General features: G+C 45.0%; 1 protein-coding gene across 1 annotated transcript in view; it reads right to left on the bottom strand.

The window, feature by feature from the left end:
* The window catches only part of Laptm4b (lysosomal protein transmembrane 4 beta), a 64,498-nt gene that overhangs the window by 8,186 nt on the left and 30,232 nt on the right, over positions 1 to 26,080 (bottom strand). Inside the window, exons 2-6 of the mRNA XM_028884459.1 lie at positions 19,814 to 19,925; positions 8,937 to 9,010; positions 8,261 to 8,383; positions 4,775 to 4,873; positions 2,549 to 2,644 (exon numbers count right to left, since the gene is read on the bottom strand). Of these exons, the coding sequence (XP_028740292.1) occupies positions 2,549 to 2,644; positions 4,775 to 4,873; positions 8,261 to 8,383; positions 8,937 to 9,010; positions 19,814 to 19,925 (504 nt within the window). The remainder of the gene's footprint in view (positions 1 to 2,548; positions 2,645 to 4,774; positions 4,874 to 8,260; positions 8,384 to 8,936; positions 9,011 to 19,813; positions 19,926 to 26,080) is intronic.

Below are 26,080 nucleotides of genomic sequence, written 5' to 3'. Positions count from 1 at the left end.
TCCATGAACTTTACATTTCCTCTTTAAATTATTAAGAACCTTCCTCTAAGACTATAATGCTTTTTGTTTAAATCTGGAATCAGAATTTCAGGCACTGTTTTAGCTAAATATTAATCTCGCTGATTTAGAGGACCCTGGTCTCACAGGAATTGGGTTCCAAACATTTGGCAAAATACTGCTATGACCAGAGGTTTAGGATTATTATTGAAACAAGGCTACATATATTAAGTTTTTAAAAATTTCAATTTGCTAATATTTAATGTGAAAAATGTTTCTACAACCTACATATTTATCATTTTAATGTGTTTTTTTTTTCTCCAGTGAGCACATTTTCATGGCATTAGGAAGAGGATGTGATCGTTACATAATGTATCCATCACATGATTTCTCCAACATGGGCTCCAGAGGGAGGGTGCATCTCCCTAGGGCACCAACAGTGCTGGGACCAGGCAGCCGCAGTGATGCAAAGGGCACCTTGGGATAGTTTAAACTCTCAGGGGAAACCTACTGGGCAGGCTGCTGTCAAGCTGTGCATTCATGACTACTTAATGAAGTCAAGAGGTGGGTATTTATTCCCACAGCCCGAATGAATCACTCAGACCTCAAGGCATTATGTTTGGGAGCCTCTGCCCGAAATGGAGGCAGGGTTAACCCCAGGAATGATCTCCATTATCTAGAACTCTTTTCTGTTCTACCTCTGAGCACACCACAGCATGTGCATTGTCTTAGAAACGGAGATGAAGCATGTTTATTTTCTAACAAGAGCCCCAGTATCTTTCCACAAAGGTCAACATGAATTTATTTAGCCTGGGAGAAGAGCCATCTGGCCCAATACTTAATGTGAAGTGAAAGCCAGGCATGACACATTATTATGTTGACGTGGATGCCCAATACTGACATGGGCAAAGGAGAAACTTATATTGCTTTGTGCCATGACAAACTAGATCACTCCAACCATCTAGAAGGTCTCTGGGGCAGACATCGGCACATTTGGTTTTTAGAATGCCAACATTAAAACCCCTAGTTCTTGCCAAAAAAGAAATCTTTAAGCTGGGCAGTGGTGGCGCACGCTTTAATCCCAGCACTCAGGAGGCAGAGCAGGTGGATCTCTGTGAGTTCGAGGCCGAGGCCAGCCTGGGAAAAGGCGCAAAGCTACACAGAGAAACCCTGTTTCAAAAAACCAAAAAAAAAAAAAAAAAAGAAATCTTTAAAATTATGGAGTATTCTAATCCTTAAAGTCCACGTTATGGTCCAGCTATCATTTTCCACCAAAAAGAAATGGCTCCTTGGAGAAATGGCGGACCACAGATCTGCCGTAGGAAATGTAGGAGCCTATGTCATGTTGGAAAGCAAGAACACTGAAGAGCTCCTGATGAGGCTCAACTGGTCATGGATGGCCTAACCTAAGCATCAGAGCCATGAACTGTGATGTGTTTGCGTTTAGAGAAAGCCTGTGTTCTCCTTTCTAAAGATACACAATAGGTCAGAACAGTTAGTTTCATTTAGGGTCATTTACACAATTTATCAAAAGACATGTAGTTTTCAGTGGAATAACCTCCATTCTTCACTGTTGTTGTTGTCTGGATATTTTACACTTATGTGTACTGGTGTTTGGATGCATGTATGTCTGTGAACCGTGTGCATGACTGGTTTGGTGCCTGTGGAGAGGATGGAGCCAGATCTCGAACTGGAGTTAGAGGGTCGTGAAGCACCATGTTGTGCTGGGAAATGAACCTGGCCCCCCGGGACAGCAGCCAGTGCTCACTCTTAACTGCTGAAACATCTCGCCAGACTGTTTTGGTTTGTTTGGTTGACTGGTTTTTGTTACTGTTTTCCAGGTCCAATTATTATCTATGTCATGGTTTAAATGTGAAATGCCCTGGACCCCCCAAGACTCATGAGTTGAAGGCTTGGTCCCCAGCTAGAGGATCCAATTACTCAAGCAATTGGATAACAAGGACTCTGACCTGATCAATGGATTAATCTATTAGTAACCCTATTGATGGTTTCATAAACTGATGCCATTACTGGGAGCTGATGGAAACTTTCAGAAGTGGGGCTTGCTTAGAGGGAAGCAGGTCACTGGGGTCCTGGCTTAGTCAGTCAGAGGCCTCTCCATAGTGCTCTCTGCTTCCTGGCCTGCCCACAACAAAGTCTGCTGCCATGATATTCCTCCTATCTCACCACAAGTCCATGGTAATGGAACAAGTCCAGTCACATGACAGAAATGTCTGAAGTGTAGCCCAAAGAACCCCTCTCCTTCTAAGTCATTTCTTTCAGGTATCTGTCACACTGACAAAGAACTACAACATGGTGGACCAAGCAGATGATAAACATGTCTTAGCCAGGCATGGTGGGTGGCACACACCTTTAATCCCAGCACTCAGGAGGCAGAGGCAGGCAGATCTTTGTGAGTTCAAGGCCAGCCTGGTCTACAAAGTGAGTTCCAGGACAGCAAAGAGAAACCCTGTTTTGAAAAAACAAACAAAACACATACACATACACACACACACACACACACACACACACACACACTCCACACACCTACCGTGGTGTCATTGCTGGTAACATAAACCAGGACATCAGAGGAGTTTCTGCCATTGATGTATCGGTAGCAGCTCCAAACACAGCTTATCAAGTAACCCTGCAAATAAAGGTCACCGAGTTTTTGATTTTCAAACTGCAGATGACTGAAAACAATATGCTAAAGTAACACCGCAAAGTTTTTGTTTACATGCACATGTGAACGTTACTAAACCTAATGCCTTTAAAACTGCAGAAGTTGGGGACAGTATTTCGGGCACGGGGTGCACTGGCACTGAAGTGGGTCGTCTGTTCACCCACTGGTCACTGGCCACTCATTCTTTGGTAAGAGGTGAGCCAAACTTGCTGTGCAGCCTGGGCTAGCCTCAAGCCCCCTCCCACCCTGCCGAGTACCCTGACTACAGGATTTTACTTATTCCATTTTCAGAATGAAGCATCTAGAGGTACTTAAGATGAACACTCAGAAGAACAATGTCAGACCTGGGACTTTCTCTGTGCTCTTACTCCAGGCAGCTTTAATTGGATTAGAACTCAATTATTTCAAAATGCTTCCCTAATGTTAAATGCTTTGACTAAAAAAACGGTTAAACAGAGAAATGTCACACACTGCTATTAAAGATGTCAAGCAGCGTAGCGTGTGTGTGTGTGTGTGTGTGTCCCCTATCCCCCGCCCAGTTTTAATCAAGTTATCACAGGACCCAGCAATCCTACTCCAGGGAGACACGTATGTCCACAGGACTGGACACCCACGTCCACCCACACTTTATTAGGAATGTAAGAGCAACATTTTCCACTCTAGCAAAGTGGAAGAGACTGCAAGTCTGTCATGTGCTGGATGGACACGTGGCTGGACATGTGGCTGGATGGACACGCAGGGCACACTGCAGCCATCCTGGTGACGCAGCAGGTCACCTGGGGAGAGGGAACCTCAGCTGAGAAAACGCCCCCATCAGACTGGCCTGTGGATAAGCCTGTGGGCTTTTTCTTAAGTAATGATTGATGTGGGAAGGTCCAAACCACTGTGCAACCCCTGAGTCTTGGGTTGCATGAAACTAGGAAGCTGAGCAAGCAATGGAGAATGCTGGTAAGCACTGTTCCTGAGGTTCTCCGCTTCAGTTCCCGCCTTGGCTTCCCTCAATAGAACGTGACCCAGGAAGGTAAGGAAGATAAACACTTTCTTTCTCCAAGCTGCTTTTGGTCATGTTCTTTATCACAGTAAGAGAGCAAACTAGGGCAGCAACCTAGGAGGAAAAAAGCCATCCACAAAGACCAACACACAGCTGACTGTAAAGTGTCTACATTAATCCAGAGACAGAAAGTAATGTAGTGGTCTTCCAGGGGTAGAGGGGACCATGAAGGCCTGGTGGTAAGTGGTAGGAATGTTCTAAGCCGCTTGGTGTGGTGGCACACACCTTTAACCCCAGCACGTGGGAGGCAGAGGCAGGCCTAGATCAAGTTCCAGGACAGCCAGGGTTACACAGAGAAACCCCATCTCGGGAGGAAATACAAAACTAAACAACACAGCCATGAAGTACAGCTGCACACTCATTAGTGCACTGAAAACACGGACTCACATTTCCGTTAATAACGTATTGAGAGAGAGAGAGAGAGAGAGAGAGAGAGAGAGAGAGAGAGAGAGAGAGAGAGAGAATGTGTGTGTACACGAATACTCACATCTATGTGCATATGACATTGTGCATGTGATCAGAGGAGAACTTCTGGGAGGTGTTCTCTTCACTCCACCCTGTGGGTTCCTGGAGCTGACCTGGGTCTGTTCACCAGCCTTGCAGCAAGGACCTTTCCCACCATGCTGCCATCTCATCAGCCCACATACATTAAATGGTTGGTTTTTTTTTTTTTCCTCCTGGAGCTGTGGACCAAACCCAGGGCACTGCCACTGAGCTAAATCCCCAACCCCTAAATGGTTGAATTTTGTGACATGGATTGTAGCACACTAAAACCTGTGTATGTGTGATATTTATTCAAATACTTGCATCTAACTTTTGTGACGTTACTACTAAAAACATACAGAACATCGTACTGCACGCTGCAGTATTATATATAAAACCACTGACTGGCCTGTGCAATTCAAGTCAGTATTTCTCTCTCACACACACAACAGAATAAACCGTAATGTTAGGAAACCAAGAGGACAGATTATTTTATTTATTTCTTTCGAATTCAGGAGTACATTGAATATTTAGTCCCTAAGGAGAATATTCATGCTTACCTTAAATGCCAAAATAATGCTGATAAACAGAAGAATAATAAGGACCAAACACGTAGGATTCACGGACATTATGTCATCTCTGTAGGGGAAACTGGGAGGCTGAAAGGGAAAGTGGCCTCATTAGCAAATCTCATTCATTTTCAAGATCTATTCCACAGGCAGCACCCAGGGTGCTCACTTGAGAGCAGATGATTGTTATTTAGGACAGATACAAAATTCTCTCCACCTCTACCCATGAAACAGCAACAAACAGTGAGGAGCGGACGTGTTCCTAACTCAGGCACCCAGCAAAGGAAAGTCTGCAGAGAGATCGACAGAGCCATTGCACCTGGCATGGATTCCTGGGCGACAACACCCAGGCTGTGAACTGCCTTTTCTTTAAGTCAGGGATTGTCACTGAGTTGCTCTTCCTAGAGCAATTTCAGACCTTGGTTTTGGTATGTGGATTAGTTTGCTAAAGGTGGTTTTTGTGTAACAATAAAAGATGCTTTTTGCACAGTATTCAGGAAACAGTCTGGTCTACACAAGTTCCAGGACAGGCAAGACTACTCAGAACCCTATACCAGAAACAAACACACACACACACATACAACAAAAACAGAAAAACAAAGAAAAAAACAGCTGTCTTTGCAAAGCCACGAGGCAGTCGGTCTATCAGAAGCTGGCTCCCTGCCGCTGCCTACGCTCTGCAGCCTCTCTCTGTGCTGACCTGCACAGCACAGAACAAAAGTCAGAGGAGTCGTGAGAGACGTGAGGTGCCACTCAGTCCTCCCTCTGCACGCTGGAGCACCGTCACTGTGTGCTATTGGTGCACTTCTGGTGTGACTGGGTACTGTTTTCTTATTTCCTTCAAGTTCTGGATACTCTGAAGGGTTGTGCAGGGCAAGGAGAAAGCTACTGAAGTGAGTGTCTTTGCTAAAGGCACATCTTTCTAGACATTGTAAACAGTGATGATGAATTACCAGGGTAAAAAAAAAAAAAATCAAAAGCGCACATCTATAAAAAGGCACACACACTTATTATAGGCATTCAACGCCATGCCCAGCTCAGAATGACCATTAAATAGTATAGAATTTTTTTGGCAGGGTAATGGGAAGTTGAGACAGAATCACATGTAACCCAGGCTGGCCTCAAATTCACAATGTAGATAAGGATGACCTTGAACTCCTGACCTTGAACTTCTGCCACCTCCCCTGGCTTCCTGAAATATTTCATTTGTATTATTTGGTTTATCATTACAAGTTAAAAGTAAAATCTCTCTTTTTGCTTGTTTTTTTTTTTTTTTTTTAGAAGCAGGGTTTCTTTGTGTAGCCTTGGCTGTCCCTGAAATTGCTCTGAAGAGCTGTGCAGTGGTGTCACACACCTTTAATCCTATCCCAGCACTGGGAGACAGAGGAAGGCAGATTTCTGTGAGTTCGAGGCCAGTCTGGGCTACAGAGTGAGATCCAGGAAAGGCGCAAAGCTACACAGAGAAACCCTGTCTCAGAAAAAAAAAAAAAGAAAGAAAGAAAGAAAAAAAGAGAAAGAAAGGAAGGAAGGAAGGAAGGAAGGAAGGAAGGAAGGAAGGAAGGAAGGAAGGAAGGAAAGAAGAAAGAAAGAAATTGCTCTGAAGACCAGGCTGACCTCAAACTCACAGAGATCCACCTTAATGGGATTAAGGGTGTGCACCACCACCACCTGGCTTTTCCCCCCCTTTTTCTTTTTTTAAAGAGTACTATCATTCCTCTCGGCTCCAACAACACGGTCACTGTACCACACGATGGCTCAAAAGTGAATGCAGAGCAGCAGAACAAGGTGGGGTCCGGAAGGAAGTCACTAATGTCCTACATGTCTTGTGCGTGGGGGGCTCTCTGGCAATCTCTGCAGCCCAGGGATGTGATACACAACAGCACAGGGCTGCTGCTGGCCATCCTCACCTGTCCTTACCACCTTCCAGTCCAGCCCACACGTGATGAGCCTGGTGAGACCGGTTCTGAGGAGCCCAGCAGATGATCGTCAGAGTTAACGCCAACCCTCAGCACAGAGGTGAATTCTCCACCTGCCCACCACTAATCAGCCCCTCACAGTGTTCTGGGTCATAAGAGGCAACTCCCAAAACTGGCACATGGAACCTTTTAGACACCATAGTCCATGAGCATGGGCCTGATTCTTAAAACAATAGTAAAAGGAGTGACCATGGAGACACTTGTGAGGAGCAAACGCTTACTAGGGCCTTCTGTCCTGGGAGTGACAGGTGCTCTGGCATGACCCTGAGGAAGACTATGAACGACTCTCCTCTCAACCCCTCCCTCCCACCTGCTAGCCTTTCCCACCACATCCTGCAGCTTTACCTCATTCTAGAACCCTAGTCCTTAGTCTGGGTTCAGAGACTACCAAAAAGGCTCCATGAAATGAGCACATGGGCAGTCTGTGATCCTAGGGACCAGGCTGAGGTAGGAGGCCAAGCTGGGCAACTCAGCAAGACCCGATCTCAAACGGAACTCTAAAATAAGCAGAGGCTGCAGTAGTGAAGTGTCTGTCTGGCAAGCGGGAGTCCTGAGTTTAATAGTACCCCATTAAAAAAGTTATATACAGAGAGAACCTTTAAGAATAAGTATCTTAGCCTTTAATCCCAGCTCTTAGGAGGCAGAGGCAGGCAGATATCTGAGTTCAAGGCCAGCCTGGTCTATATAGTTGATGAGTTCCAGGACAGCCAGGGCTACACAGAGAAATCCTGTCTCAAAAGCCCCCCCCCCCCAAAAAAAAAAAGAATGAAGAACATCTTGCCATTCCAAACAATTTTAAGGGTCTGGCGAGATGGCTCAGTGGTTATGGGCATTTGCTGCTCTTGCAGAGGATCCTATTCAATTCCCAGGACCCATTTAAAAAACAAAACAAAGAAGAATCCAGGGTATTATTTCAATTTCACAGAGAAACTCTGTCTTGAAACCACCACCCCCTCCAAAAAAAAAAAATAATAATAAAGACATTGCACTTTCAGACACATTTCCCAATTTAAAAACCCATGATTAAAAAGCGCGAGGGCCCAGAATTATTCTATCTGATGCCGTAAGAAGCTCCTGGATACCCAGCCACCAATATTGACTCAAGTGTCTATAAATGGACTTACCAGGAATCTAGTCCTCAAATGACAGACATGTGCAGAGACCAGTCTATGGGGAACCAGTCTGAGAACCACTGCACAGCATCCTGTCTCCCCATGCCACCTCCTGATACCTGAGCAATCCGCACAGAGACTCTCGGGAGGCACGTGAACGCCACTGCTGCCCTCACTGCCTTATCTCCCGTGTTCGGGGAAGTCATGGTTACAGTGTCCCAAAAGCACCCTAGTAGTCAGAACTCCTACCTTTCAGAAAACACTCGGCGATCTGACCAGCCACTCCAGTGCAAGTTTAAAATCGACTTAACGTATGTCCCGATAATGCTCTGTCCTTGACTCAGGCAGACTCAGGACAAGGGGCAGTGAGCAGTGGGAGGGCCACCTACCAGCTGTCGTATGTACTCCTGAATGGAGTTTGGATAGACAAGCACGGTGATCGCAACCAAGGTATTCAGGGCAAAATCAAAGATCTGGTAACAGAAGAATGGGATGATCCACGCAGCATGTTGCTAAACACAATGAAAACAGAATGTTAACGTGTTGGCTATAACTGGACTTTAGTTCACCAGTCTGAAGGGGCTTGGGACTGGCAGTCATTACGCCATGACGGCAACTGGTACGCCAAGCTGGGGCAGTCAGGCAAAAATGGCCAGTGTTCATGATAACGTTGCTTCCCCAGCTTTCCTAGTACCACGAGGGAGGTATTAGAGATTTCTAAAGTTTCTTGCAGAAAACTATGAATAACCCCACACTCTGAACAGGTAATCCCATAGGCTACTCTAATGCAGTAGTTCTCAACCTGTGGGTCGTGACCCCTGTGGGGTCAAATGATCCTTTCATAGAGGTCGCCTAAGACCAGCGGAAAACACAGATATTTATATCATGATTCGTCACAGTAGCAAAATTAGTTATAAACTAGCAGTGAAAACAATTTTATGGTTGGGGGTGACCACAGCATGAGGAACTAACTGTATTAAAGGATTGCAGCATTAGGAAGGTTGAGAACCACTGCTTTGGTGGAAGGGCCTAAGGAAAGGTCTGGTACTCACTGCAGCCACTTACCTTGTATGCTCCGTAAGTAGCCATTGCACATATCAGGATCATGAGGAGAGAGATTGCGATAGCAATGCACATATCTGGGGAGAGGTCAAAGGACACAATCAGATCCACTACTGAATACACTGAGTTTCTCTTCCAAGTTATTCTGGTTAAAACCAACCCCAGGTGAAAACTTTATGCTGCATGAACCATGAGAGCTAACAAGTGCCCAGATGGTCTCTCTAAACCCTAAGCGACTGTATCGGCTGTGGCAGAGATACTGGTTACAGATACCAAAGCTGGCCTTCTGGTCCACTAACTATAAATACTCATCGTCAGTCATCCTATATCACACAGGTGTCCATCTGCATCTTATACACTCATGCATATAAAACTTTTCATACTTTACTCATTCATTTAAAATGAAAAATCTCAGTTTCTTTTCAACACCCTGATGTCCAAAGTCAAGTGATTCCACCTCTCACCTCACTCCCCCAGTCGGGCCAGCTACATCACATAACCATGTTCAGACGTCATTGTCCACTAGGCCTCATGCCTGCAGTCTTTTTCACTATTCCCTTCTCACTGACGTAGGCCCCAGGCAAAACCACCTCTTTGGAAAGCTTCCCCAAGCATCCCAGCTGGTACAGTCCCCCATGTGTGGAATTATCAATCTTATTCTAATTGTTTCTGGTGGTTGCTGATTTCCCTTCAGGTAAGAGGACACTACATTGTTTGCTACCACCATCATCCAGGTGAGGAATGCCCCTCTAGCAGCAACATGTGGGCACTGGGCACACACAGTGAGAAGCTCCAGACTCAGTTCTGAGGATGTAAAATACCTTATTAATGGCATTTATACTGATTATAATCATTGCAACTAATCTTGTTTTCTTGTTGCTTTTCATAACATGGCTACTAAAAAACAAGACACTCACATACTCTTACTGCACAACTGGTCTGGAATGGTGCCCGAAGGTACTAGCCAGACACTTCTTTATCCAGAAAGCCTGTATCTTTAGCATATGGTGCAGCCACGCCGCTAAGTCCTAATGCTGAGGGCACTGAAGTATCCTTCCCAGCTGAGTAGATGCTGTTCTTACTAAACAGAGTAAAAAATGAGGGCTTCTGAGATCGTGTGCACCAAAAGTCTGGCCTGTGACTAATTCTGCCATAGTGGTTAATCTTGATTGCCAATTTGACTGGATTGAGAAGGGCCTGGGTTAGTCGGAAGCCCCCACCCCCATGCTGAGGTGCCCAATGCAAAATCAGGAGAAAGGCCCCAGAGCACATCATCGGTCCCCCTGCTGGGCTGCCTAACTCCACTGTGAGGAAAGGGGGGAGAGGAGAGGGGAGGGAAGGGAGAGGAGGGGAGACCTTCTGTATATTTAATAAGAAAATGTAGTTTTGGGCAGTGCCTTCAATCCCAGAACTCAGGAGGCAGAGCCAGGCAGATCTCTCTGAGTTGGAGGCCAGTCTGGTCTACAGAGCAAGATCCAGGACAGGCACCACCAAAACTATATAGAGAAACCCTGTCTCAACGCCCCCCCTCCAAAAAAAGATTCAATAATCTCCCTTTTTATCTTATCATATCCTGAGTAGATACAAAATTCTACCTTTTATCTTATCATTTCTATATCTTCCCTTTTTTTTCAGAGTAGATTTAATGATCTACCCTTTTCTATATCCTCCTTTTTCTTTTCTTTTTTTTTTTTTTTAAAACAAGAACCCTGTATATTTCTTTTTTTCAAACAAGAACCCTGTATCTAATCTCCTTTGTTTAGAATTTTTTTTTGGACCATTAACAATTAACAATTTGTAACCAACCATCGTAAACAATGACGATTATCTATAAGCCATTGAACGGCCAAAACCCACGGCATTGTGTTAAAATTACTTCCTGCTATCTGAGGGTGAAGGCATCTTTCAGGGAATCCTGAAAAGAAAATTTGGGGATCAGTGTCAAGTCCTGGCAGAGTTAGCTGTATCGTTTGTTGTCCAGTCTCTGCATAAGGCAAAAGTGCAAGGCTTGTCTCAAGTACTTGTTGAGTAGTCTATGAGGCTGAATCATCTCTAAATTGTCCTGAGCAGTTTGTAGTCCAAAGCAGATCTTTAGGTGGTGTTAATCAGCTTAATGGCTTTATCATAGTTCACGTGGAATCATCATTGTGGGATCCCAACATCCTTTTGAAGATTTCAAAGTTGCTGTTAGGCATGGTCATGGTTCCCTGCAGATTTTTTTTTTTTGTACCTCCTCTGTGGTTTGGAGCAATCAGTCTGATAAATGTCTGTTTCTCAGAACCACAAACGTTCCTCCCTAGAAGAGAATATCTTCACAGCAATTTCTTCTCCCTGCCACCTGCCTCGCCAAACTTCTCCAAACTGATGCTTTCTTGTAACATGATGGTCCTGGCAATTGCTCTCTGAACAAGCAGCGGTAAACCTTTCATCCCCAGTAACAACATTGCTGCTGCCATCAACACGATGAGAAGCAGCTGGCAACTCGGAGCAGCAGCCTCTGCCTCCATGGTCCCACCGCCACTGTTTGTGGCTCAGCCCAGGCCGGAGCTTCTCAGCAAGCTTCCTAGGCTGGCCTCAAACTCGGGATCCTCCTGCCTCTGCCTCCTTGAGCAAATCCTACCAGTGTGCGCCATCACAACCAGCCGAGTGCAGCTTGGGCCTGAGCTGGGGACTGCAAGGCCACAGGCAAAGGCTTTCTCGAGAATTAGTACTGACAAGTTGGGTGCCTTATGTAGCACAAATCTTAAAAGGTCTTATTAATAAAAACAAACCTGGAGCCAGATATTGGGGTGAATGCTGGAAGATCAGAAAAACAGTACAAAAAGCCACAGCCAACCTTACCTTGCCAATTCCTCAACAGATCTTGTTTCCTCAGACTGAAAGCTTCTGAGTCCTCACCCGAATGGATCTCAGCCGAACTGCTGCTAAAAGCCTCAAAACTCTAGTTCCTGGTCCTCACGCCTTATATACCTTTTTGCTTCCTGCCATCACTTCCTGGGATTAAAGGCATGTGTCACCATGCCTGCCTCTTTCCAGTGTGGCTTTGAACTCACAGAAATCTGGATGGATCTCTGCCTCCAGAAGGCTAGGATTAAAGGTGTGTGCGCCACCATTTTCTGGCCTCTATGTCTGTCTAGTGGCTGTTCTGTCCTCTGACCCCAGATAAGTTTATTAGGGTGCACAATATATTGGGGGGACACAATATCACCACACAGCCCATTATAGAATATTCTCTGACTATTTCCAAGATCTTTAGAGTGACAAATAATAAGTATTCAGACAGGAAAGTAAACTAAAAAGCTTTATTCAAGAAATGAAAATATTAATATACACTATACAAACCTTAGTAAGAACAGTGGTACATCCTGGGGGGGGGCATACTCCATCCATCCCCTTGATAAGAGTCATAGGTTCAAACTTCATAATTTATATCTTTATCAAAGAACATAAATCCAAGGAAATTTAAAAGGTAAAAATAAAATCCATGTAATGAAGTACACTATAGCACTCACATAAGTTAGAGATGGGGAAATTTTGGAAATCCTATTTCTGTAAGTACTTCTTCCAACTATTCTGCACAAACTGGCTATATCCCAAGTACTCGAAGAAGCTTATGTAGACTCAAATTGTAAGTCATAACACAGAGCAGGTAAGATGAAAATGGGCTACATACCATTTCCAGTAATCCAGCACATCTACCAACCCATGGAAATAATACAGTGTCAACAGTAAATAAGAGTCACTCTGAGGAGTCAAAGTACATTCCTCCCTAGGATTCACAGGACAGCTCAGTAGTAGAGTGCTTGCCTAATGTGAACAAGCCCGTGGGTTCAATCCCAAGCACAAGCCATCCAACCGTTGACCCTAATCTAATAACGGGACTCCATGATCAATAATAGCTCTGGCCAATGCCAGGACTACTCTTTGCATAGTAGCCTCCCCACCTCAGCATCAGAGCACACTATATCAAACTGTTTCCTAAATTACATTCCTGCTTTAATTATGCAGTTCTAATTTGAAAAGGATCCTAAGAAAAGCTATACCACAGGTACAAGAGGCAATTAGAAAATGTTTCCTGAACTCAATTAGTCACGGAGACAGAACAGGCACATAAAAGCTACCTGAAATGCCCGTGTTCAAATCATCTAATTCTGTTCCCGCCACCTCCGGACTGTTTACTCCCAGAAGGCTGGCAACTAACTCACTATGTAGGTTCAAGTTCCCATATCTTGTTTCATCAGACTCCTTTTACATCTAGGTCTTCTCTAATTTCTGGCCACATTGCTGGCACCACCGCACACGAAAACAAACAGTATCAGTCATCACAAAGTGTAGGGAGCTATTATTATTTGAGCTTTCAATGGTATGTAGCTCCTCAGAAGAAAATGCAAACCCTTCAAACCTCATGGTGAAGACTAAAAGCCCTAGGCTTACACCCTACTCCGGGGGCTGCAGAGGGTGAAAGATCAGGGAGGAACAAGCAGTAAGATACTAATTTCATCGCCGGAACAGAAGAGTCAAATACTCTAAATTTGTTGATTGTTTATAACTTCTCATTGAAATATAAAATTCACCCCAAAGAGGGATTTTGTAACTTGCTAATTTTATGCTTTAAAACAACATTTACCTAATGAATACTAGTAGGTTTAACCTAGTTTATGATAAGCTGCAAAAATTAACAGGATGTTGTCTTTGTTCTCAAGTCGATAATTAGCTATTATGGATGGGAAGAGAGGGAGGAATTCTGGGAACAAATGGAGGGCAACTCAGAGGAGGGGATTGCTAAAGAATTAACATGTGTAGCCGGGTGGTGGTGGTGGTGGTGGTGGTGGTGGTGGTGGTGGTGGTGGTGCACGCCTTTAATCCCAGCACTCGGGAGGCAGAGCCAGTGAGTTCAAGGCCAGCCTGGGCTAAAGAGTGAGTTCCAGGAAAGGTGCAAAGCTACACAGAGAAACCCTGTCTCGGAAAAAAAAAAAAAAAAAAAAAAAAAACAACAAAAAAAAAATTAACATGTGTAAGCTCATGGCTTTAGTACATTCATAAAGCTTCGTGGCCATCACCACAGGGGCCAAAATACTTCCATTCTTCCAAAACCAATCTCCAATACTCATTCACAGTCATTCTCCACTTCACTGCTCCTGGCACCTACTAGTCCACTTTGCATTTCTTTGGACCTGCCTAAGCTCATATTTCACACATGTGAACTACAGAGGAAACGGGCAGGAACCCAGCTCACTTGTATTTTTCTTTTCTTTTTTTTTTTTTTCGAGACAGGGTTTCTCTGTGCATTTTTGGTGCCTGTCTTTGAATCTCTCTTTTTAGACCAGGCTGGCCTCAAACTCACAGAGATCCGCCTGGCTCTGCCTCCTGAGTGCTGGGATTAAAGGCATGTGCCACCACTGCCTGTCATCACTTGTATTTTTGAAACAATGTCTTACTAACATTTACTCCTAGTGGGCCTGAAAGACACACCCCCTCCTGCCTCAGCCTCCCCAAGTCCTGGGATTACAGGCCTGTACCACCACGCCCAGCTTTAGATTCCCTCTTGAATTAAAGTCTTTCACACCTTTAACAAGTGTCTGGATAATTTTCTTTGGTATAGAAAATCTGAAAAAGCAAATCTATCCTTAAATACATACTGCATCAGTGAGGTAGTGGTGGCGCATCCCTTTGATCCCAGCACTTGGGAGGCAGAGGCAGGGTGGATCTCTGTGCATTCGGGGCCAGCCTGGGCTACGGTACAAGTTCCAGGACAGCTAGAGCCAAGATTACACAGAGAAACCCTGTCTTGAAAACCAAAAAAACAAAACAGTCTTGAAACAACCCCCCCTCCCCAAAAAGAAAGAAATGAATCAAAATGTAGTCAAGGTGCTAAATGTGCTGACTATGGAATCACATGACTTAAAAGGTGCACAGATAAATGGATTCAGGGCTGAGAATCGAAGGAGCCTGAGAATCGATGGATGTTTATTTTCCGGCCAATCCATTCCATTTGTCAATGTTTTTGATAACATGAAAAATTTATAAATGATAAGTATATATGATTAATATTTTTAACAGAAATGCCTGAAAGCTATGTGTTAAGGTGAGGAAAATCCCTCTATTTCTTTATCCTAATGGATTCTCCAATAAGGAGGGATTCCAGTTCCCTATTTTGATTATCTTCTACCAGACGTCTCACCTGAGCAAAAGTACCACACAGATGGTTAGAAGCTATCATGTGTATGTTGGGTACCAAATCCAGATCCCCTGTAAAAGCTTTCAACCCTAGGCCATCTCTCCAGTTCCAAAATAGCTCTATTAACTTACAGAATTTTCAATTATAATGTCACAACTGGCTGAACAATCTCAGTGACTTTTAACTCTAGTCTCCGGGTTTAAAGACTTAAAGGCCTGTCTGGTACAGTAACTTCTGACCTACAAAATCAGTGTCCCGGCCCACCGGCCCTGTGTAGTACTGAGGACCAAAACCAGAGTCCTGCACATCACCAGGCAAGCATGCTACCAATGAGCTTCCTTTCCAGCCTTGTGTTTGGAGACAAGCCTCATTAAGTAGTTACCTGGGCAAACTCCAATCTTGCAATCTTCCTGCCTCAGCCTTTTTGGGGTAGCTATGATTATGGACCTGAACCTATTAGGCCCAGCTCACCAACCAGTTTATTTTAAAAGGGGATCAAAACATATAGAAAATAAACACTAAGAAGAAACAAGGTTTTTTTGTTGTTGTTGTTTTGTTTTTGTTTTTTTTTCAAGATAGGGTTTCTCTGTAGCTTTGGAGCTTGTCCTGGACCTCTCTGTAGACCAGGCTGGCCTTGAACTTATAAAGATCCACCTACCTCTGCCTCCCAAGTGCTGGGATTAAAGGCATGTGCCACCACAGCAACTGAAACAAGTTTTTTTTTTTTTTTAAATTCAAATGAATACCTGCTCTCCTATTCCTTCTTAGCCTCATGATATTAAATCATTCATTTATTCATTATTCATCTATTTATTTATTTTGTGTGCTCCCCCCACCTCCATTTTTGAGATAGGGTTTCTCTGTGTAGCCCTGGCTGTCCCAGAACTCACGCTATAGACCAGGCTGGTCTCGAACTCACAGATTTGCCTGTGTCTGCATCCCAAGTGTTGGGATTAAAGGTGTACCCAACCACCGTTGGGCTTAAATCATTCTTAATAGTGATTATACACTATTCACTCAGTCTTTTCAAATGTGTGGAACATGTGAGAAACCTCAAACACACTGGAGTACTCAGGACTTCACGAAATAATTCTTATTCAGCCGTAAGCACCAGCAAAGCCTCTCCTGTCAGGCAGTGTTTGCCCAGCCCAGCCCCTGACAAGGCCCACAGAGTGATCCTGCACCAAGAGACCACAATGTATCATTTAAAATCTCCTAACCTCCATTACCTTAGAGACTCCTGGATTGGAAACAGTGAAGGACACTTAGCTTTTTTTTTAATTTTTAGAATATTTTTTATGTGTATGCATGCCTTCATGAATTTATATTCACCACGTGTGCTCAAAGTGCCTGCAGAGGCCGGAATGTGTCAGATCCCCTGGAACTGGAGTTACAGCCAGTGTGAGCTCCTGTGTGGTGCTGAGAACTGAACGGAGCTTTCACTTTCCATGCTCTTGATGGCCGAGCCATTTCTCCAGTCCATAAAACAAGGCCCTAATTTCCAGTGTTGATCTTGTGTCCCACTACTTTACTGAAAGTGTTTACTGGGTCTCATTTTTGTAGAACTTTTAGAGTCATTTAATAAAGAATCATACCATTTGCAAATTGGGGGTAATTCAGCTTCTTCCTTTTCTATCCATACCCATTTTATTGATTTATCTTGCTTTATTTCAGTCTAAGAATTCAAGCACTATATTAAACAAGAATGAAGAGTCCACATCCTTGTCTCATCCATAATTTTAGAGGAAATGCTCTCAGGTTTTCTCCATTTATATAACTTTATATAATGTTGGCTACAGGTTTGTTAGCTAGAGCTTTTATTATGTTAAGGGACGGTCCTTTTTTTTTTTTTGGTTTTTCGAGACAGGGTTTCTCTGTGCAGCTTTGCGCCTTTCCTGGAGCTCACTTGGTAGCCCAGGCTGGCCTTGAACTCACAGAGATCCGCCTGGCTCAAAGGCATGCGCAACCAACGCCCGGCGAGGTACAGTCCTTCTGTTCCTAGTTTCTTTGGAGCTTTTATTATGAAGTGATATTTAATTTGTCTACATCTTCAGAAATGTAATTTATTGGTTTGCATATGATGAACCACTCCTGCATCTTTAGCTTGAAACCTACTGGATGGTGATACACGATATTTTTGTGTGTTGTTGAAATCACTTTGCAAGTATTTTATCGAGAACTTTTACATCTGTGTTCATCAGGGAAATTGGTGTGTAGTTTCTTTTTTTATGCTGAAGGACACTTATCTTTAAAAGTCAACCAGACATTGTCAGCTGGGCATGGGGGTACACATCTGTAATCCCAATACTCCAGAGGCAGAGAGAGGCAAGCAGGTCTCTGTGAGCTCCAGCCAGCCAGAGCTACACAGTGAGACCCTGTGTTACGAAATGTAAAGAGGTGCGGTTAAGAGCCCTGGCTGCTCTTCAGGGGTCCTGAGTTCAATTCCCAGCAAACCGCATGGTGGGTCACAGCCATCTGTAATGAGAACAGGATGTCCTCTTCTGACATGTGGGTGTACATACAGACAGAGCACTCATAAATAAATCTGCTCCCACATTTTAAAAAAAGTAAAAAAAAGAAAAGGAAGAAATATAAAGGAATTCCATCTGTGTCTGACAAAGTCCAACCTTGATATCAAAGCTCTGGCTACTTATATTAAATAATTAATGTATTTATTTATTATTTTTTTGGAGATAGGGTCTTCTGCAGCTCAAAGCCAGCCTTGAACTTCTTATGTGGCTGAGAGTAGCCCTGAACTTCTGATCCTTCTGCCTCAGCCTCCTGCCTTCTAGGGTCAGATAACCCGAGAAGAGACAACGGTGGCAGAAAACGCGGAAGGCGCTTGAGCGCCCTCTGGCTCTCCTGACCTCTTCCAGTCGGACCTTCAGAAAGCTGTGCTGGGACTCCTTTCTCACCTCTCCCATCCAGGGCAAGGGTGTGTCTCAACCCAGACCCCTCCTCATTTCTATGTCTCAGCTTACACTAATTCACATGCTTCAATCACAGCAGATCTGTTTACGCTCCCAGCAAGGGTGCGTTTTACAGATCCCATCCTAGGTGCTTTCACACCCTGTCTGTGCTAGATACAATTATTTCCTCTACTTTTCAATAAACAAAGGTTAGTAATGAGCTCAGAGTGAGCACCCAGCACCCTCAGTATAACTGGCATTCGGACAGAGCCCTTCTGTCTTCAGAGCCTACACATCTAATGTCAAAACCTAGCGTTCATCATAGGTTCGCCAGCTTTTCTCACCCCTGTGGACAGGAGTCATCTAGTCAAGTTGAAGAGATGTCATCTTTGATTGTCGCCTCTCACCAACTTCTGTCCAAGCCTACCCCCCCCGCCCCCCCTCCGTGCTTCCTCACTAGAGAGAAATGTCCCTAAGACCAGAATCCTAGGCTATGCTCAAAGCCACACAGCAACAAAAGGGATCTTCCTTGCTATACACACCAGTTCATGCATTTACTTGTTTCACTTTGAAAATAAAATCCACAACACTTAGGAGACGGAGAGATGGCTCAGCAGCTCAGAGCACTGGCTGCTCTTCCAGAGGACCTGGACTTGATTTCCAGCACTCATGGCGGCTCACAATCATCTGTAACTCCAGTTCCAGGGGCTCTGATGCCCTCCTCTGACCTCCCGGCACTTGTGGTAGACAGATATACGTGCAAGCAAAACAACCATATACATAAAAATTTCAAACCCACAACACTCACCACTCTTTCAATTCCTCATGGTTTCTCAAAACTAAATCCTCTCAGCTGGCGCCACCCTCCCCATCCTCCCCGCCCTCCCCACACCATTTTCCTCCCGGCCACACTTTCTTAGACTCATATGAAGTTTGCCCAACCTCCTGGCGGGGTAATGCATAGCACTGCCCGCCACTTAGCCAAGACCCAGCAGGACTGAGAATACAAGGTCTGTGCTCCAGGTATCCTGGGCCGGCCATTCATGCCCACTCAGCCTCATGCCTGACTCCATTGCTGGGGAAAGGCTTCAAACTTACCAACTAACCAGCAACAATCTCCTCCCGGGAGGAAGGCAACTCCTGGGGCTGTCAGAATACCCAGCGATGGATTCTCCTTTTCACCTTTCTCCCTGCCATTTGTGTATTCTCCTCCACAAAAAGCCCAAGTCTAAGACAAAGCTCGATGTGGTAGTGTATGTGTATAAATCCCAGCCTCAGGAGATAGAGACTGAAGGGTCAGGAGAAGCTCAAGGTTAGTTTTTGCTAAATACAAAGTTCCAGGTCAGCTTAAGCCACATGAAATCGGGCCTCAAAAAGTCTGTGAGAAAGTGATAGTTTTTAAAATGTATAAATTCCAACTTGGCATAAAAGTACATGTATCAGCACTTGGAAGTAGAGGCAGGAAGACCAGGGGCTTCAAGGTCAGCCTTGGGACACTGAATTTGAGACAAACCTGAACGATATAGAATACATGAGACTCCTTCATAAAATAGAGGAAAAGGATACTCACATAAGATGTGGAAAACCATAGTCCTTAAGAACAGAGGCAGAGCATGGGCAGCACATAAGTATTTGCTGATTTGATTTGTAATGATGGAAAGAAAATAAAGTTAAAATAGCAGCTCAAATAGGCCCTTGAATCAATATTTGTAATTTAACAGAAAAGACAGACAGTCAGACTCCTTGTCCCAAGAAATTCTAAAATATCACCAGCTGTTATCTGACGTACTTACTGGCATCATCCATGAACTCAAATTCCCCTCCAAGTTCAGAGCTTGAAAAGTGATACTGATCAGGATCTGCCAGGGCGCTCAGGAGAATCAGCAGGACCACAGCATTGATGATCTGTAGGAGAAGAAAGGGAGGTAAGACACCCAGGGCAGAGATGCAGACCACCCATGGTGCTTCATGTCTGCAGCTGAGTGAGTGTGCAAAGCGCCCCCCCTCCAGAGAGCTGGCCAACTCGGAGGCAGCTAAGCTGGGGGGAAGGCTCAGCTGGTCAGACCTCCAATGGCGGATTGGCGAACTGGCTCAGTAAAAGCACTTGTCATCAAACCTGATATTATCAATGAGTTAAATCCCCAAAACCCACACGGAAGGAGAGTCAACTCTTGAAAGTTGGACTCAGGCTATCATTATGTGCACCTACACACACATACCTACACTCTTGTGAGTGCATGCGCGCGCGCACGCACACACGCGCACACACACACACACACACACACACACACACACACACACACACACGGAACACAAATAAAAGCAATAGGAGTGGGGGGATGCAGTAGGTGATGGATGGTCAGGTCCCTGAAACTTCCTGGCCAGCCAATCTAGCCCATCAGTGCGTGTCAGGTTCAGTGACGGAGAACAATGAGGGAACCTCCATGTCAGGTTCTAACCCACACATGTGCACAGGGACACGCACACAGGCACAATCTGTAGTGGCTTGAGAGAGAAATGTCCCTTACAGCCTTCAGTATTTGAATACTTGCTCCTCGGTTAGCAGCATTGTTTGTGGAGGTTTAGGAGATCTGGCCCTGCGTAACAAAGCATGCCACAGGAGTGAACTTGAAAAGGTCTCAGCCATTCATTCTCTGTCTACTTTGACCTGCAAATATGCCATGCTTTCCCACCATGATGAGCTTTATCCCTCTGGAAACACAGCCTAAATAACCTCTCTTCCTCAGGTCGCCTTGGTCATGGAATTTTATAACTAATATACAATCCTTTAAAAGGTATGGGGAAATGGTTTAAGACAGACGCAGACGCCTGGGCTCACTTCTGCTGAGGACAGTGCCTTTAAAATCAGTGGGGCTTCAGCCCAGCGTGGTGGCGCACGCCTTTAATCCCAGCACTCGGGAGGCAGAGCCAGGTGGATCTCTGTGAGTTCGAGGCCAGCCTGGGCTACCAAGTGAGCTCCAGGAAAGGCGCAAAGCTACACAGAGAAACCCTGTCTCGAAAAACCAAAAAAAAAAAAAAAAAAAAAAAAAAAAAATCAGTGGGGCTTCAAACCCAACACCCCCACTCTCTACTCATCATTATCTGTGTCTATCTTAAAAATCAGTACCACACACCGTGATTAAGGGAACAACACTCCGACACACCATTAAGCACTTTATGTGGATTGTCAAAGCCCTACAAACCCTCTTGAGTTAATTAGAGCAATGCAAAAACAATCCCATTGTACAGAGGAGAAAGCTGAGGCTCGAAGGTTAAAAACACTGCTCAAATCATAAAGTTAGACTGCAGAGGGGACTTGTCAGGAACTTAATCCCAAACCTGGCTTCCCATCTTCCGCTGACATGTGTAACTTCATTATCTCTGGGTTCACCGTCTCCGGCATCCCTACACCCCACACCCAAGTTCAGAAACATGGAGTGTGCTCTGTTTTACTCTTCTCAAAATGGAGAGAAAAGGCCTTTTACTAAGATGAACTAAAGGCACATCCTATTGTTTGGAAGTATCCACCATAGAAGAGATTCAGAGTTGGTGGGTAAACAGCCACTGCAGAATTGTTTAATATGACAATCTCTAGAGATTCTTTCAGGATTGTTAAAGGACTAGGATTTTTTTTCCCCTTCCTCTATTTTCCAAATTGTCAGATGCAATCTGATGGGGACAGCAATTCCCAAACACACACACATACATGATTAAATAGACACTACAAGGTTAATGGCTTGGGGGGGTTGAAAAAGGGTCTCACACAGCCCAGGCTGGCCTTGAATTTACTACTTCCCACCCCTCCAGAGTCCTAGGGATCAAATCCACAGGAGGCAAGCACTTGGCCACCTGATCCTCATCCCTAGCCCTACTCCCCCGCCCCCCCCCCCCCCCAGAGCTGAGGACCGAACCCAGGGCCTTGCTCTACCACTGAGCTAAATCTCCAACCCCAACTTTTTTTCTTTTTAAAGACAGGATCTCACAGTCTCGGCAGTGGTAGACGCCTTTGATCCCAGCACTCAGGAGACAGAGGCAGGATGATCTCTGTGCATCCAAGGCCAGCCTGGTCTACAGAGCCAGTTCCAGGACAGTCAGGGCTACACAGAGAAACCCTGTCTCAAAAAAATAAATAAATAAAAATAAAAAACTAACAGCCAGACCAAGAGTAGGCTAATGCCTCCAAAACATTTCTTGGTGCCAAAGGTCAATATTTTTAAAGACAAACCCCAGTTACAGCCGTGCCAGGGGCACTTATGGTCCTACAACGCCTGTCTTTTTACAGAGCTTAGCAGTACTTTCCAGACCCCACATGACAATTACTTTTGATTTACACCTCCACTAGCTATTTTAGTTTATGTTTTAGCTTGCACAAACATTAATTATTTTGGTTAATATGTCTGGACTTGGTGAGAGTCACAGCCCCCAAGGGAAGGCTAAGGTGGATGTGGGTACTGGGTGAATGCTGAGCAGCATCAGGCAGATGCGGACTCAGGAGACAGACCCAGTTACCTTAGTCATGTCACAGTAATTCCTGACACCCTGCAGTAGGGGACCGTTTGCCAGCTGGTGGAGAATCCTGAAGGCCAGGGTGTGACGTGGTCAGAGCCCTCTCATCAAGGAGACGCTTCTCTGGAGCCTCGTGCTGACACAGATTAGGTTTCCACCACCTTGTGTCTAACGCTCACATCTCTGTGAGACCGTCACTCCATGTTATCTGGAGTGGTCTTAGGTGCTGAGTGCCACAGAGCCAGAATCCTTAGGGACACAGTAAGTGACCAGATGCAAAGACAGTGAGTGACAAGAGAAATAGACAAGCCTGACCGCAAGCCTGGTGAGGCAGCCTCTTGTCACTCTCTCAGGAATGACGCCTTGGGAGGCTGACACAAGCTCCTCCATGATGCCATGCCAAGTAATTACGCTGCCAACTGCTCCACCTGGCTTCTAACCCTCCTCTTATTCATGCCTGCCCTGTTTCCAACCTTCCTGCCTTGGTCCGACTCTCCTCGGGTGGTCTGGTGTGCCCTCCTCTCTCGGCAAGTCCTACCGCTTCACAACCGCATTCATTCTGTCTCTGCGTGGCAGGCACCGCCCAGGCTTGGCAACCTCTTCCAAGTGTCCCTGTACTTTGTGCAGTGATTTAGATAACATCAATGGCTGGGTTGGTGAGGTGGCCCAGCAGGTAGAGAGGCATCACTGGCATCCTGCCAGTGCATCAAGGCCTCATGACCTGATTTGATCACTGGCAGGAAAGAACTGACTCCTGAGTTGACCTCTGACCTATTTACATACTGTGTCACACCCTCACACACACATGCATGGGCACACGCACACGCACACACGCACACACACACACACACACACATACTACACACTACACACTACATCACAAAGACACAGAAATAAATTTTTTAAAAACTTTTTTTAGGACAGACAAGGGCTTATTTCATATATATGAAGAGTGGTGAGCTTCTTGCACATCCAAATGACTGTCAACAACAACAACAAAACCACACAACTCTCACCTCAAAGGTCTAAGAGTTTATTCTGGAGCCAAATAGGAACGACTCCAAATTCTACGCTCCACTGTGGCAATGGTTTCATTAAATTTTATAATGACAGAACAACAAAACTAAATGCAGACACTTCCACGTACATGGGTGGAGAGAGACAAGCGGGGAATCTCATCACAAGCCTCAGATGCTGACGGCATTCTTAGCCTTTGGTTGGAGGGAGCCTGGACATCCCGAAGGACTACCTAAAGTCAGACGTCATGCGTATACAGAGGTGGGTAATACACAGTATTAAGGGGCTAACAATGGCGCTAGACTTACAACAGCCTAGCCTCCCCACATCACTGAGGTTGTACGCAGTTAACCAGCCTCACAGGAGGTTCATGGAAGGTGTGGTTCTTTCCGGGAGCCCTCCTTCACAGGACTCACCCTGTGCTTCTCTGAGGGGTGAGATCTTCTTAACAGAATCTGTCTGACTTGTCTTCTCCATATTACTACATAAAGCCTCAATAGCTGGGCGGGAATGTGGCCCCAAGGGGGAAATGAATACAGGAGTATCCATGAGAACAAAGAGGTGGGGTACATTTCGTCATGGCAACTACTAAACACGTCAGATAGGAAAGGCCAAAGACAAGCTAAAGCCCAAGAACACCAGGTAAGAAACCCCTGAAAGAGAAGACGTGCCACTAGGTCACCAGTTCTGACCCAGAATGAACGATCAGCACAAATGACAATAGCGCTAAGACTTGCCAGGAGCAGCCGACGTAACGGCCACAGCTAATCGCAATGCCAAGACCTCGCTGCACATCCTGGCTCTTTTAGTTAGCTCGCTTGATTTATCTCTTTCAGTGAGGTGGGCACCAATTATTCCTGTGCTGTCACACTTTTTTTTTTCTTGTTCTTTTTTGTTTGTTTTTCGAGACAGGGTTTCTCTGTGTAGTTTTGGTGCCTGTCCTGGATCTCGCTCTGTAGACCAGGATGACCTCAAACTCATAGAGATCCACCTGGCTCTGCCTCCCTAGTGCTGAGAATAAAGGCTTCTGCTGCCACCACCACCTGGCTTTTTTCTTGTTCTTAATGAGTATTTCCATAGGTAAATAAATTTAACTTCTGTCCCATTACTTAATGGTGTGTAGGCCCTTGCACATTCTCCAGAGCCCAAAGTGCTTTCAGGTGTAAATCACATGTCCGACCTCAAACAGCACACGGACCACTCACAAGCCGCTGCACTGTTCAGGACCCTCCATAAAGCAGGGCACGGTGATGCCATGGCCTTTGATCCCAGCCCCCGGAGGTGGAGGCAGGTGGAGCTCAGGTGGAGCTCTATGCATTCTCTACATAGTGAGCTCCAGGCCAGCTAGAGCTACACAGTGAGACTGTCCAGTCTTTGGGGAGAAGAGAAAGAACCGCAATAAAGGAACCTTAAAAACATAAAGCCTAGGAAGACAGCCACCGAAACGAAACGTACGAACTTTAGAACCAACACTGACATCTACAGTGAAGACGTGACACAGAGGAGCTCGACCAAGGAGAGCACAGAAGGAACTGAGCTCCACCTCTGCATACAACACCTCTGAGCAGGACCCCACCCAGGAACCTCAGCAGGTGAAGGCACCTGTCGTGAAGCCCGATGACCTAAGATTGGCTCCCAAGACCCACAGGATGGAAGGAGAGAATGAACCCCCAAACCTGTGCTCTGACCTCTACATGTGCACCTTGAGGCCACATAAAAATATACACATGACAAATGAATGTAATACAGAAGAGTTTAGTTATAGTCATACTGTCAACTGTGAATACTGATGAATAAAAACAATTAATGTGTACAAAATAAAAAGAGAATCAGATTAATCTCTATGGTACCTATTAAGAAAACAGTCAGGGAAGAGAGGTAGCTCAGCAGTTAAGAGCATCAACTGCTCTCCCAGAGGCCCTGGATTTGGTTCCCAGCACCCATAAAGCAGCTCACAATCATCTGTAATGTTCCAGGGGAGCCAATGCCCTCTTCTAGCACCCATGGATACTGCACACATGCAGAGCACACATACACACACACACACACACACACACACACACACACAACACACACACCAGAGAGAGAGAGAGAGAGAGAGAGAGAGAGAGAGAGAGAGAGAGAGAGAGAGAGAGAGAAAGGATATATACAGGCAGGCAAAACACTTATAGACATAAAACAAAATAAATATTTTTAAAAAGAATGTCATATGTTGGTGGCGGAAACATGTACATTTACTTTGACAGTTGACCTATTTACATTCTGTGCACGTTACTGTATATGTGCAATATTCACAGAAAAATGGTTGAATACACACTGTAACCTGCTTTTGTTTTCAGATAATTGGGTAATTTTTACATCCCAATATTTAGAAAAATGTCTCCAGAGCTGTTAGTGGCAATGGCATCTTTTGCCTGGTTCAACTTTAATGGGCAGATGGAATCCAAGTTGAATTTTCAACCTGACTTGTCTTTATAAACAAAATGTTTCAACTCTGAGGCTGGGGAGACAGTTCAGTCAAGCGCTTCTTTTCAAGT

Source organism: Peromyscus leucopus, chromosome 20, assembly GCF_004664715.2.
Source record: "Peromyscus leucopus breed LL Stock chromosome 20, UCI_PerLeu_2.1, whole genome shotgun sequence".
Lineage (NCBI taxonomy): Eukaryota > Metazoa > Chordata > Mammalia > Rodentia > Cricetidae > Peromyscus > Peromyscus leucopus.
Note: the sequence above shows the minus strand (reverse complement) of the source record. Positions and strands in the feature narration are given on the sequence as shown.